Below are 14845 nucleotides of genomic sequence, written 5' to 3'. Positions count from 1 at the left end.
TACCCTCAGTATACATTCCTAAGTACACTATAGTTAAGTATTTTCTGGTAAAGCTACAAATCTATTCTATACTTTGCACTCATTTCTTAATACTTCATCAACTTCATCTTCTCATCAACTACTTTATCTGTAATAGATACCATATCTGGATGTACTATTCAGTAGATAACATATTTACTTAGGCTATACGAGTCCCACTATCTTACAATTCGTCAGAATATTTGTTAGATCGACATTCCTTAATGACCATCACAATTACCTCCTCTTGGGCTTGAACTGTGATATTTTTTATACACATATGTGTATGTTTCTCTATGCACACATTTTCTTTCCCGTAACCACACCTAGCGGTTCTCACATCTCGTCAGGTTTCTAATCTGCAACTTTAATGTTTGTGTTTAAGTGTATTTTTGCAAGTATGCGGATGTGAATTCGTGTTGTCTGCTTTTCCGGCCTATAAGACGTAGGTTATTGGAAACCACGGAAACCAGGAAGGACTCCTGCGATAGAAGTAGATGAATATGTAAAGAGGGAAAAAAACAGATAGGTCCTCAAATGACAAGTAAGAAAGGAAATAATCTCACACAGAACGACATTCTCACCTTCACCCTTGAGGTCCCTGAAGGAAATCTTAGCAACCCTATGGAAATGGCAAGTGATGAAGAATCAGTCACACTTGTTTGCAAGGGTTGTTTGAAAGGTGTGGTGTGTTTTCTGTGTTAGTCGTGATTTGTGTGTTCTCGTAAACTCCGCTGTTATCCACAATACCCACCCCTTTCAAATGGATACTAACCCTCCCAATCTACATCACATCTCATAAAACGTATAGAATATTCTGTACAAAATACAAAATCTATACACTACAGTGTAACAGCTGTTCACTTAGTCACATGATATTAAATTTTCCACAAATATAATATTCTATTCTGTTCATTTTGTCTAGAGATCACTGTTTATCTGTGATTCTCTTAAACCAGTCTTTATCTTATAGTCACATCCAGTTTTATAAGTACTAAAATTATGGGATAGTTTAAGCATTCAGAAATAGATGACAGAATAGTTTAAGATTTGAAGGGAATTAGGTGCAGGAAAACTATTTTAGAAGAAACACCGAAAACAACTCTGGATCCGACGGTCGTCACTCTGCCCGTTAACTCAGAATGCTAATGTCCCTGGGGGATATGTGACTCCGCCCGGGTCCCATGGATCTGATATTAACTTCACTTGAGCAAGTGCAGACCAGTACTTCTCGTTAAATTTTGTTTGAATGTCTCTCTGGGTAACACAACATTAGGTGAGGATACACTTTTTTCTACTTTGTTTTGGATAAGCTTGAATTCTTTCTACATGTCATGTATAACTTTTCTAGTATCATTAAGTTTGGAAGAAGCAATAGTCAAAATGTTTCTGGAGGTTATACTCTCGGTAACTTTTCGATCTCTTAATTTGTACAAATGGTTCCTCCAAACTATGTACATTTATAATAACAAAGGTCAATATATTCTCTTTGAAGTATTGTCATTATCCACTAATGTACTTACACCTGCAATCTGCGATTAAATGACAGGCATTATTTCGCTATGCTTATCACTGCTCTCCTTCAAAGTATGCCATCCTTGCTTTACAGCGTTAAATTGAGCAATGCATACATCTTCCAATGATCCTAACTTTTCATTAATGTCTAATTCTAAACTATCATATTTTTCCTCAATATTCAATTCTAACTTTTTTTGTCAAATTCTGCAAATTATTAGTCTGTTTTTGGTTGATTTCAGCAAACATTTGATCTACCTGAATGCTTAAAGAATTACCAAGTTCCTTCTTTAAATCTAACTTTAAATTTTCAACTTTACCATTTAGAGTGTCAAATTCAGTCTAAAGTATCCATGCCTTTGCATAGATTACTAAATTCTTTACTCTGTGCGTCAACCTTGGCATTTAATAAAACTAGATTGGTTGCTTGACTATTCCAGTTTTCACTCTGGTCATTTAGAACTTTGCTTTGAGCATTTAAACTAGAGTGTACCAAACCTATTTCTTTCTTTAGAGTTTCATTTGATTGTAAACTCTGGGGTTCTGGTCTAGAATTTAACTGAGCATTTACTGAGTCTAACTTAGGACTCTGGGCTTTAATCAAATTTACTAACTCAGTCCAGTCTGGCATTTATCTACTGATTCTCATAGCCATAGCTGGTTCTTGAGTTTCTTCTGCTTGTTTCATGTTATCCATATTCTTATGCGCTTTGGATCTAGTAAACATTTAAAAACTTCACTCTAAGTATAACAACTACATGAGTACACTTCACTCAACAGTTTATCCAACTTTACACTCAAACAATAAAGTACTGTTTTACACTCACCCGGTGTAGGGTTTAGGCTGCTTTGGTGAGCGGATGTGCAATCAGCACCGATGAGCAGCAACTGGTGCCGATGGCGTCGAATGTAGGTTTCTGCGTCGAAGTCAGTAACCAGATGTTGAAGCAGGTCAACACCAATGAACAGCAACTGGTGCTGGCGGCATCGGACATTGTTTTCCGTGTCTGCGTCCTCACGATGTTTATGAGAGCTGTCTGCTCCCCACACCGGATCTTATTAGTCGAATTGTTCTCGGCGTATCTCTTCTTAGTCTAATACATTGAGATCTTCTCTCTTTTTCTTTTCAACATTATGAATTTCTTACATCTTCCCTTTTGTTGCATTTACTAATTTTCTTCATTTGATTTTTAGGCTTAGTCCAGTTTATCGTAATGGTTCTCTTGTCTTGTTATACTCAGTTGCTAAGGCAACACATAACATCATCTTATTTCATTTTCGTTTCAAAATTCCTGTTTTCTTCTGCCTTTTCACACAGGTTACCAAGTTCTAACGCTTTGGACAACAAAGTGGTGAAGCATGTGTGTAAAATCCCACTTCTTTAATGATACAACTTACTCGAGATGGACAGCCGACTTTCCTTGATGGTTACCTTGTTGCTGCAACCCCCTTTTCTATTCTTCTCAGGAGTATATGTTCTAGGAAAAGGAATTTCTCAAGACTCTTCCTACTTATAAAATAAGCAGACATAAGCATTTTCTTTTTCTTCGCTTAACAATGCATATTTAAACGTCAAATTTTTACAAATCTCGTTCTCCACATAAACAAACACGATCAAGTAAGTCTCCTCATGTCTCTAAAGGTTAGAAACAAAGTTCATTTACACATAAGGTAAGGTTGGCTTGATAACCATGTCCTTTTTCAATAATAATCTGAATATACGTCTTATCCTTTCCAAGTCCAAAATGAGAATTAATTAAAAGTTTTTTTCCCAACTCCAATTGTCAAAGTTACAGAACAGCACTGAATACATGAACATTCCTTGTTCTTCACTATGGCTTCCATGGGCGACTGGCAAACACCTGTTGGTGCTGTTCAACCACCGCATCTACAGCTGTCTCACAATAAACTTCAAATCTGCACACACAAACAGGTGATGCACAGAAAATAGGCTCTCCCACACATATTCAAAATATCGTGTGTTTGAGACGGCAGAAGGCCAAGTGGCTCTAGAATTTATGCGGAAATTCTGGAAACGCTACACCGCTTGTTGGAAAATAAGCCAAAGAAAGAAATCACACATCATAGGGCTGTGGTCTATGCAAAGACAAATAAGGAAGACCTCGTCCCATCAACATGGTTGAAAGTAGGTACATTATGACTGTGGTGTGGGCTTTACTATACGGAACTTATTGCCTATCACTTCCAGCCACTCATCCTCCACCAACACGAGACACTGGAGCCCAACAGCAAGGCTATTGCATGCACAGGGATGGCACAGTGAAACAGCTGAGGATCAGAACGTCCCTCTTTGGCTGGTAGATCTGTCCTTTTGTTCCTCGCAATACCCATGTTCCCCAGGTACACAGCAGAAAGACACCTCCTTCCTCAGTCATTGCAGCTGGAGGAGGGCATCCTGGATATTCTGGACGACTATTGGCTGTGTGCAAATGATTCAGAGACTGAAGGGCACTCCAAGAATCGGGACAAGAAATTTACCACCGAAAGACCGTCTCATCTGCTCCAGTGCCTGCAAAATCCCATGCAATACTGTGTCAAAGACAGTAAAGCCTTGAGGCGGTTTGACCTTGAGGACATGATCTGGGAAAACAACAGAGTGACCAACCGAGGCCCCCAGATTGGACCCATCCCTAAAGACAACTAATAGTTTTGGAGCTCACACAAAATGTCAGGTCATATCACCCTAAAAACAGAAGTAGGAGTGCAATCTCTCCTGTACTGCACCAAATCTAAAATTACACTGGGCCTCTCAGGAACCACGACAGCATATGGTTAAAACCCTGGATTTGGGGTTGCACTTACTCCACACCGAGTGACTCCAGTACACGCCACACTTGGATACCAAATGGCACTGTGGCTCACGGACAGTTAGAGAATAGGTGTTCCAGAGTTGAATGAGCAACAGTATGGTACGCGGATGAAGTCAGAGCTGCGAGGAACTTATATGCCTCACGCACCATGAGGAGTTGCCGCCGGAATCTGAGTGGCGGTTGTCCAGCCTCAGTACAGAGGCTGTGGGTATGGAATAGGTCCTATAAGCACCCATGGCCAGCCAAATCTCCTCATTGTGGAGAGCATCAATGACCTTCAAATAAGAAGACCTTGCCAATCCATACTCTGTGTACCCATATTCCAGCCACAAAGGCACGAAAGCCCTGTAAAACTGGAGCAGAAACACCCTTCCTGCTCTACAAGACCTGTGGCTAAGGCATTGTGTGATGTTCATGCCTTCAGGGCTCTGGCTTTCAGGTCCCTCAGGTGTGGCAACCACAAAAGGCCCTGAAACCTCACTGAGCTTCTAAAATGTATGATGGTGTTCCCCACATGCAAGTCAGGTAAATTAAAAATATGATTAGAATGATTTAACACACACACACACACACACACACACACACACACACACACACACACACACACACACACACACAAGTGCACATGTGCGTGCATGCACACTTATCTGCAGAAAACTGAAAAGCCATCTTTGCAGCCCACTAGTCCAATTTCCACAATGTAAGCTTCAGCTGACAGCTCACTATGATAACACTAGAGGAGCGACAGAAAACACCGAAATAGTTCACAAATAAGGGCACTCTACAGAACTACTTACTGGAGATGCGATACTGTTTATGGCTATAGCAAAGAGGGATTTTCTTGCGCAAAGCGGTCAATGTGTCAGCAACTGATGTCCTAAAAAACCACTGAGACACGAAAAACCACAGGAAGAAGGGAAGGTACACATGAAAGCCTCATCGATACACTTGCGTGAGTATACTGTGTCTCCAAGTAACATCGTATGCCTTACTGATATCACAGATAATGACAATACAGTGATGTTTATGTAGGAATGACTGTTCAATAACTGCTTCTAGGGTCAGGTTGTGAACAGTGGACTGAAGTCACTGGCAACCACACTAGGGTGATTGGTTCAAATGGCTCTGAGCACTATGGGACTCAACTGCTGTGGTCATCAGTCCCCTAGAACTTAGAACTACTTAAACCTAACTAACCTAAGGACATAACACACATCCATGCCCGAGGCAGGATTCGAACCTGTGACCGTAGCAGTTGCACGGTTCCGGACTGCGCGCCTAGAACCGACACTAGGGTGACTAAGGAGTTTCCTGATCTCTAACAACCAGACCAGATGACGCTTAACCATTCGCTCCAGTGTCTTTCCTACACAGCTCATTAAGGCGATATTCTGGTAACTACTGGCATACTTGAGGTCCTTTCCTGGTTTGAGAAGAGGTATCAGGCAACTCCCTCCATGAGTTGGGAAAGTTGCCTGTCTGCCACAGGATTAAAATATTCAAGGTGGATTTCCTTCGACGTCACTGGTAAATGTCGAAGCATGTAGTGCTAGATTTGGTTGTGACTGGGTGCACTGTCACACGTCTTACACAGGGCAGATACCAGCTTCTACATGGATAAAGGGGAGTTGTAGGACTCCGAACTGTTGGATCTGAAGTCCAACTTGCTCCTCTCTACAGTTGTATGGTAGTCACGAAATGCTTGCATTGGCAGTAGTTTTTGCAAAATGTTCGGCCAGAATCTGAGCGATGTCTGTGGGTGTTGTTCGGAGACATTCCTGTTTCAGTGCTGCTGTTGTTGGTAAATGACTGCATTTACCATAAATCCTCCTGATGACTCCCCGTACTTTTGTAGAACAAGTGGAACGGTTGATGGTATCCAGGAACGCTTGCCATGACATTTTATTGCTCTCTTTAAATTACCTGTTGAGCATTAGCTATTGTGACCCAAAAGCCTATGAGGTTGTCTACAGTCAGGTGGTATTTAATCGTCGAAGAGCCACACGCCTGTCCTGGATTGCTGAACGGCACTCATCTGCCTGCTACAGTAACCTGATGACTTTGGGATGGATAAGTCAGCGGCATGATAACACTAACACTCTCGTGTGATGTGGACTACCCATATCTGGATGCTGTTATGATGTTCAAACACAGCCAACTGGCTGAACAGCATCCAGTTAGCCCTGCTGACCATCCATTTTGGTGGCTTCTCTTCCGATAACACTCCAACGGTACGTTAATGCGAAGTGGGATGTGGTCCCTGGAATGAAGGTCATCAATGATCCACTGAACAGAGATTGTGAGAGCTAGGGAGCAGAAAAAGAGGTCGATGGCTTAGAATGACTCCGTAGCAGTACAGATATCAGTGTGAGTACCTGTGTGGAGGAAGCACAGCTCATGAGATGTCATGAGACTATCCAAAACCTGACTCCAAGGGCAAGTAGCCAGTGTGGATGCTGATAATTTGAGCCACATGATGGGCATTGAAGTCTCCCAGTAGAAGAAATAGTAATGGGACTTGGTCCACAAGATCTATGAGAATCTTTGAGTTTATTGCATATTATGGAGGTATATACAGCTAGCAAACAGTGATCCTCTGACACCCCTGAATTTTCACAACAGCTAGTAGATCGGTAGCCAGGAAGAGAACAGAGGAGTGATGCTCGTTACTGGTAAAGGAGTGATGCTCATTACTGACAAACACAACAATCTCTCCCATGGCCCTGTCCCCAGTCAAGTCATCCTTTCGGTGAAGGGTATAGCCCTGGGCTACACAGACACAGAGGGCATTCCCATGCTAGCACTTTCAGTTCCTCCATATGTGTCCTGCACCGATTAATGATCCAATGGAGGATGGGAACCATCTATCATGGGGGTAGCACCTTCATCCTGACTTTCTGCTGGGGAGGGGAGATCACAATGGGTGGAGGCTGTCTTGGTGAGAGATGATTGCCCCAGTCCAACATCGAGGTCCATCGCCTCCAAAGATGATTCGATAGAGACGTCAGATAGGATGGCATTGACATCCGTCAGTGGGAAATTCTTTGCCTTCGACTTCACTTTTTTGTCTGGGGAGGCTTTGAAGCCACAACCTCGTAAGTGGTAACAGTAGCGACAACACTGGGCGGCGGACAAGACTTGACCTTTGGAGGGGGCAGAAGCTCCACAATGTCAGCAACCATGGCCTTTTCTATAGTTCTGGAAGGAAGGGGGGTGGACTTCAAGGGAATTGCAGCATCCCAGGTGCATTGACAAACACAAATACTAATGCTGACACTAGAAACTTCAATTTGTGTAACAGCATCAGCTTTCTGGTCTGGCTATTTGAGAACGGAAGTAAAGAAGGCAGCAAACGTGGGCAGCTGCATGGACTTGTATAACATTCTGGTATCATCAAATGAGATTTGCTCTGTCATTTTGATCTCCTGGATCTTCTATTCTTCAACGAAAATACTGCAGTCCGAACTCCAGACAGGGTGATGCCCAGTGCAGTTGACACACTTTGGAGGAGAGACACAATCAACACAGTTGTGGATGGCTTTACCACATTTGCCACAAGTGGCTTCTCCTTTGCAACCAAGAGTAGTGTGCCCAAAGTTCTGTCATTTAATATACTGCACAGGGTTTGGGAAATAAGGTCATACATTCACAGATAGGAAACCTGCCTTAATATGTTCTGGAAGTTTGGTGCTGAGTCTGATTTGACAAGATTGCCATTCACCCATTTCATAATGTTTTGCATGTCACCAACGCCTTCATAGGGCATCTCAGCTTTCAGTTCTTCATGGGGAATATCAACTGTATTCCTGCAAGTCACAACACTTTCTCTGTAGTTCAAAGTGTTGTGCAATTCAGTGTCTATACACAATTCCTGAGGTATTGAGGTTTTTGAAGGGTTTTTAGTTGTTGGGAGAAAGTTGCTTCAATCAATAGTGTGTCCCATTGCACAAGCATTTAACAGATTCTAAGGATCCAGCAATGCCCACTAAATCTTTCTGTACATACAATGGAGAAACTTTGTCAAAACTGCCCTCTTTTCTTATAATAAACACGTTCTGAGAAACAGCAGCCATTCTGTTACTATTGACTGAATCAGGACTGGCTTGGCCAAGCCCTATTGTTAGAGTTGGTTGTTGGTACCTTACAGTGGCCCAACCTTTCTGCAGGCAGGAGGAAGGAAAAATTTCAAAGAATCCATTTTGGTACCACATGCAGCTAGGGAAATAAGTGTCCACTCAGACTGAGCCCTGTGTGCTTGAGTAAGCCTTAGACAACTAAGCTGTAGTAGGTTCCTCAGAGGTTGCCTGTTAACAGCTGTTCCATCTCAACAGTCACGCATCTCATCAGCAAGCAGCACACCTTGCGATTTAAGGTCTTTTTATAGAGGTTTTTGCCATCCTCGCAATCAAGCCAAGATCCACATTCCCTGTGACACACACACACACACACACACACATTCTTTTGTAAACCAGCACCAGTGGTGGTGATTTTCGCTTGATTTCTCACTTACATTGAGAAATGCCATCTGCTAGCACATCGTTGATGTTTTCCTACATTAAACACTGATAATTTTTGTCTAATTTTTAGTTGTTCTGCAGCGCTATGCATTTATATTTTTCATAGTACACTTTTATGCACACCACAAGTGTGCTGTGGTGGAAAGCAAGACATACATAGTGCTAAAGAACAAGTAAAATTAGACCAAAATAATCAGTGTCTAATGCATAAAAACATCAAGGATGTGCTAGCAGACAGCATTTCCTCATGTAAGTGAGAAATCAGGCGAAAATCACCATCACTGATGATGCTTTACCTCAATAATGTGAAATGTGTGTGGTGTAAAAAACATCACACATTTTTGTAGTTGCAACAACAGGAAGAAATACCATCAAGAATTGTAAAGCTATTATGGGCAATATGGCCACACAAATGAAGAATCCTATTTTTCAGATTATTTATTTTCTTTCTGTTCTGTGCTGTTCCAGCCTCAGTCACCTGGAGTGCTGAACAAACAATAGATTGAACAATGCAGTACTTCCTTTTCTGAATGTAGGGTCATCTGGTTCACAAAATTAATATTTGTGTTACTTTTATTTATGCGTAACTTGATAGAAACTGTTGATCCTCAGAATCACACCCACCCACCCACCCACCCACCCACCCACCCACACACACACACACACACACACACACACACACACACACACACACACACACACACACACACACACACACACACAGAAGTGCCCCTGCTCCCCATATACAGCATTTAGGTTTGTAGTTACTTTTCTGCCTCTTGCAAAATGTGTTTTTGTGATTTCTCTCGCACAGAGTAGTGCAACACAAGATTTTTCAGACTAGCACATTCCACTATTATACTCTTAGATCAAAAAAAGATGTTCATTAGAGTATAACAATGTTGTTTAGGTAATTAATATCAAAAGAATTTTCACTGTCCATGCTTCACTCGGTTTGTGCAGAGAGGATGCGAAAAGCATGAGTACAGGACATCTGCATGGAGGCATTTACGATTTATTTACAGTCCAAACCCTGGTGGTGGGTAGATGACCTCCTGTTAAGTGCACTAAAAGCTTTGCAGATATAGTGTTGCTCTCATAATCCACGTCTGAACTTTCTCGTAATTTAATTATTGAGGTTCATAAGTTCTGTTATTGTAATTACCTAACTGAGAAGAATGTTATTTACCGATTCTTAAAAGAAAAAGATGCAAACATCTACCTGTTTACATAACTTAAAGAATGCTATTAGGTGTTCAAGTGTTCATTTGTTTTCATCTGCTCTAGGAGAAAGGTTAGTGTTAAATGTAATGGCTGATTCTGCGAAAGAGCATAAACTGAGTGTTGAAAAAGAGAGAGAGAGAGAGAGAGAGAGAGAGAGAGAGAGAGAGAGAGAGAGAGAGAGAGAGAGAAGGGGGGGGTCAATTAAACAGGAGGGGAGGGGGAGAAAGGGTGCCATCTATACCACAGAAAGTGGAAAGTGACATGCTAACATGCACACAAAAATGGGATACGGTACCATGGCATGCAAACAGTTTGGCCAATGCAACAACAGACAGCGTAAGTGTTAACTCTGATACGCAAGCGCTAATGGATTTGTTTAAAGTAAGCAGGATGTAAAAGTGTGAATAATAAAGAACAAGAAAAATATTATAATCTACTAACAAAGAACAGATACAAAAGTAAGAGTCAGGGAACACATGTTTGAAAGTTATAAAAGTGAGAGAGATAACTTGTGCATAGAAGTAGTTTTTTTTTTTAAAAAGATGGGGTTGATAATTGTTTGTAGGTATGGGAGAGAAAATGGATACACGGACCATGAGAAGGAGTGGGCTAATCCTTGGTCACTTGAATCTATGGAAGGAATGACTTGTGCCATTCCTTTTATGTGAAGAGGTAAGTAGAGGTACACCCATATCCCAAAGATGTTAAAGTATGTATACAGTATCGGCACAAAGGGTAAGGTTTAAGTGCAGTTCTTACAAAGGTGGGAAGCTGTTGTGTGACTAACAGTCACACAAATGAAGTATTCTCGAAAATAGCCAAAAAATTGTTCCTTTTCTACCTCAATAAATTTGAGAACACTGTGTTGTTATAGAGGATTTGAAAGCTGTATAGTCACCCACAGTGGTAGATAATTACCAACTAGCAAGCTGAACCAATTATCTTAAGAAAGCAGCAAGAATTTGCAAAGATATAAGAAAACGGAATTGGATGATATTACTTATCTAACACACACCAAAAAAAAAAAAAAAAAAAAAAAAAAAAAAAAAAAAAAAAAAAAAAAATGAAGTTGTAATAGCTTAAACAATAAATACAGACACTATTTTTATTTGTACAATAAAGGAAGACAATGAAGTTTAGACACCTGAGACCTTAAGTTAAATAACAACAGGCATTTCATGACATCTGTAGATTATAGAAAGATTGTAATTAGCTCTGTAAGTTAAGTTCTGCGATATTTTTTGTCCAAGTGGGGGAATCTGTAGTGTACCCTGAAATTCTTCAGAGTAGAATGTTCCACTGTTAAACTCTTAGACGAACGAAAGATGTTTCTGAGAGACTGAAAATGTTGTTTACATAATTAGCATATTGAGAATTTCCAATGCGTGCACATCAATTCTGGTTTGCGCAAAGACAATGTCAGAAGTATGAGCACAGGATATCGGCAAGGTGTAACACATTCAAGGTGGCGTTTATACTTTGATGACTTGGCTTGGCAGTGGTTTGGAAGGCACAGAGCAAGCACCTCTGCTGACAGTGTAAATACATGCAGAAACAGTTGGAGAGAAATGTCATTCTTTTATCTGCTGGTCTGAGATTCACTTTAGAGTCTGTTGTACTGAGTAATAAGTCATTTATGACCCAACATGGTAAATGTTAAATATGAAATCAGTCATATACGGAAGAGTTCTTTAAAAGGACAGATACGTCATTGCACAGTGGGTTGGTGTAGATGTGAACTCTCTTAAAGCCCTGGACCCTCTGCAGTTGGAGACGAACTGCCACATAGAATTAATGGCACTGCATATCAGGTACACTGCATCAAGAAAATATGAGGTGATGATAAACCCAAATATGAGGTGATGATAAACCTTCAATAAGGTGAAAGTGCTCATGAACAATGTCAAGGTGACAGACAGTAAGTTTTCGGTCCAGTTACAACCCATAACCAGAGCCGTAACACTTCAACAGGATATTACTGGATTCTTGCACATGTTCTGGATTATGTCTTAATAGCACCATCAATAGCAGATTATCTTTCTCTAACACATTTAACAATTAAGATTATAATTTTTTAATTTAAATTTTCTGTCTGATTTAAATACATAATGCAGTAGAAGAGGACAAATTCTTTCTACCCTCATTCAAGAAGTATTATACACAAAAAACTACAAATCAGGAAATAAAACACATAATAAATTTGTGAATTAAAGCAACTTTTACAAATTTAGTTTTCAATAACACAAGAAAGTATTAAAATATGGAAAACTATTCAAACATATACCTCTGTTCGCTCCAGGATGGTAGTGCCATATAACGCATGTGAAGGTGCTGATCTAGCCAAATATCGACTAACTGTGTGGTCATTACTGAAGACTTTATCATCTGACACTTCAAAAGCTGTTTTAGAGCCCCATTCCAGCTTCGTTGGTATGGTGGATCTGACAGCTTCTGCCATAATCAGTGCACCTGTTAAAATTCAAGTAAATGACAGTTTTTCACATGTTAAATCACTATACAATTAATCAGGATCTAGAAACTAGAAAATGGAACTTACAGGAGGAACTTCAAACTTTATTTGATCAGTCAATTTACTGCCAAATAATAATAGCAATAGCAATAATAATAATAATAAATGTGTTTTTCTCTTTTTCTCAAATACTGATTCATCCCTACACACACACAAAGTCACTGTTACGACCACAACTGGGACTTCTGGGGAAAAGCTGATGGGTACTCTAACAGTATTCCAGGCCTGAACCAGGGAAATTAACAGAATTTCATCTTTGGCAACCATTCACGAAACCCCGTCTCCCAACCAGAAATCAACACCCATTAGCCCAGCATCTCAAGGAACCAATAAATGTATGTCCAGTAATCCTCTGAAATCTATGTTCAATGTTACAAACACTCTTTCCATGAAAGACTTATGATGATGGAGTGTGCATATCCTAATGGTAATTCATGGGAGGTGTTGCAAGTAGTGAAGTTTATGATGCAGTAAAGGGTCATACATAAAAAAAAAATCATGCCTTCTAAGCAGAGACGTAACTATAATTGAATGAGCTCCATTCTTACTTTGAATTAAATGAGTTATTTCTAATGTGCGTATGTTACTTCATGCATGAGTTGTTACTTGTTGGTAGTTAAGTTTGTTTCAGAGAATCCTGGACCAAAACCACAGGGTGCTTAACAATTGCAGCATGTTCTCCATATCTATCATCCACAGAAAACACCTGGATGTGGCTTATTAAGAAACTTGTATGCTTTTATTATTATAGTTGATGAACACTGGCATGGAGTAGAGGTGTAAAATTAATATTCAATACATAAAAGCAAAGTAGCGTTGGATGTAATAAAACAAGAAACTGGAAAAGGCAGAAACAAATATAACAATACACAAATCAAAGATCAGGTAAGACAATACCAAATCCTTATGAATCAACAAATTTTGTAGACAACTATTTCTCTGGCACTGCACGCAGTTCATAACAACATTTATCTGGTGGTGACAAATACTTTCAATTCTTAGATTTGGGTTCTCTTCTTGAGATTGGAGGCACATAACATGAGCACAATTTTGAAATTGCAGAAAAGGGCCATAAGAATAACAACTTGAAGTAGCAGTTGGCCTCTTTGCAAGAACAATTTTAAACAAATGAGGATCTTTACTGTAGCAGGTGAAAACATCTACCAATTTGTCCAATCAGTAGTGCATATCTTTCTTACTAAGTATTCCACTAACAGCTGTACACACAATCACTGAACAAGAGACAGATTGGACTCCCCCCCCCCCCCCCAGGTAATTAAACTGCCAAAGGAAATGAGAGAGATCACTAAAATACACCTCTACACAAAGGCAGCTAAAGCATTCTTCCCAAGTAATGAAAAAATTATATTTTTTGTGAACAAGTCATTAACAGTTAGGTGAGTATTGAACTCTTGTTTTAAGTGGAAATAAGTAACTTTTTACAATATAAAATGCGCACTCGTGTCACTTATTTGTAGCCCAATCTTTGTGACTCGTAAATTATGAAAATTTGCATAATGTAACTTTTTGTAAGTGTTTAAATTCTATTTTTAACCATTTACATTGTGCTGCAATGCATGATAGGTGTGAAAGTTGCCATGGGATAGTCAAACAGGAAGTGATATGTGTAGACTGTGGGCTGAAATTCCAGTCGTGCAAATGCAGAGGAGAACTGAATAGGGAACTCAACAAGACTCTCCCCTGGAATTGTAAACTCTGCAAAAAAAAAAAAAGGGCAGAAGAATAGTCGATCTGGAGACAAAGATTAGTGCCCTTCAGGCTGAATTAGAATGTGTGAAATTTGAACAACATATGTTGAAGGAGGAAAAAGATTGTGGAAACTGGATAAAGGTAACAAGCAATAGGCGAAAGGGGAACAGCACTACAACTTCGTCTACATTTGAGTCTACTAAGCTTGACTTGTTACTTGAAGAAAGAAGAGAAGAGCCACATCCTACTACAGGTTATGTAGGGGCAGCAGACTTCTAGCAAATAAACTTAGTGCAGTCACTACCAAAAGAGAAAAGAAGAAAGCGTCTTGCTGCTCGGCAGTATCCATGGGTGAGATGTAGACCAGATGGTACAGGATTGATTGGTTGATTAATTGAGGGTGTTATGGGCCTAAACGGTAAGGTCATCAGCACCGTGATTCCAAAGTTAATTGCATAAGTAGAGAGTCTGCTAAGAGTAGGTGGTTCCCGTCAGAGGGG

At 40.1% G+C, this 14845-nt stretch overlaps 1 protein-coding gene across 1 annotated transcript in view; it reads right to left on the bottom strand.

The window, feature by feature from the left end:
* The window catches only part of LOC126347959 (bifunctional glutamate/proline--tRNA ligase), a 205291-nt gene that overhangs the window by 180708 nt on the left and 9738 nt on the right, over nt 1-14845 (bottom strand). The window contains exon 2 of the mRNA XM_050002314.1: nt 12390-12574. Coding sequence (XP_049858271.1) covers nt 12390-12574 — 185 coding nt within the window. The remainder of the gene's footprint in view (nt 1-12389; nt 12575-14845) is intronic.

The sequence above is a fragment of the Schistocerca gregaria genome, chromosome 1 (assembly GCF_023897955.1).
Source record: "Schistocerca gregaria isolate iqSchGreg1 chromosome 1, iqSchGreg1.2, whole genome shotgun sequence".
Taxonomy (NCBI): domain Eukaryota; kingdom Metazoa; phylum Arthropoda; class Insecta; order Orthoptera; family Acrididae; genus Schistocerca; species Schistocerca gregaria.
The sequence above is the reverse complement of the archived record's forward strand: the minus strand, read 5'-3'. Positions and strand labels throughout refer to the sequence as shown.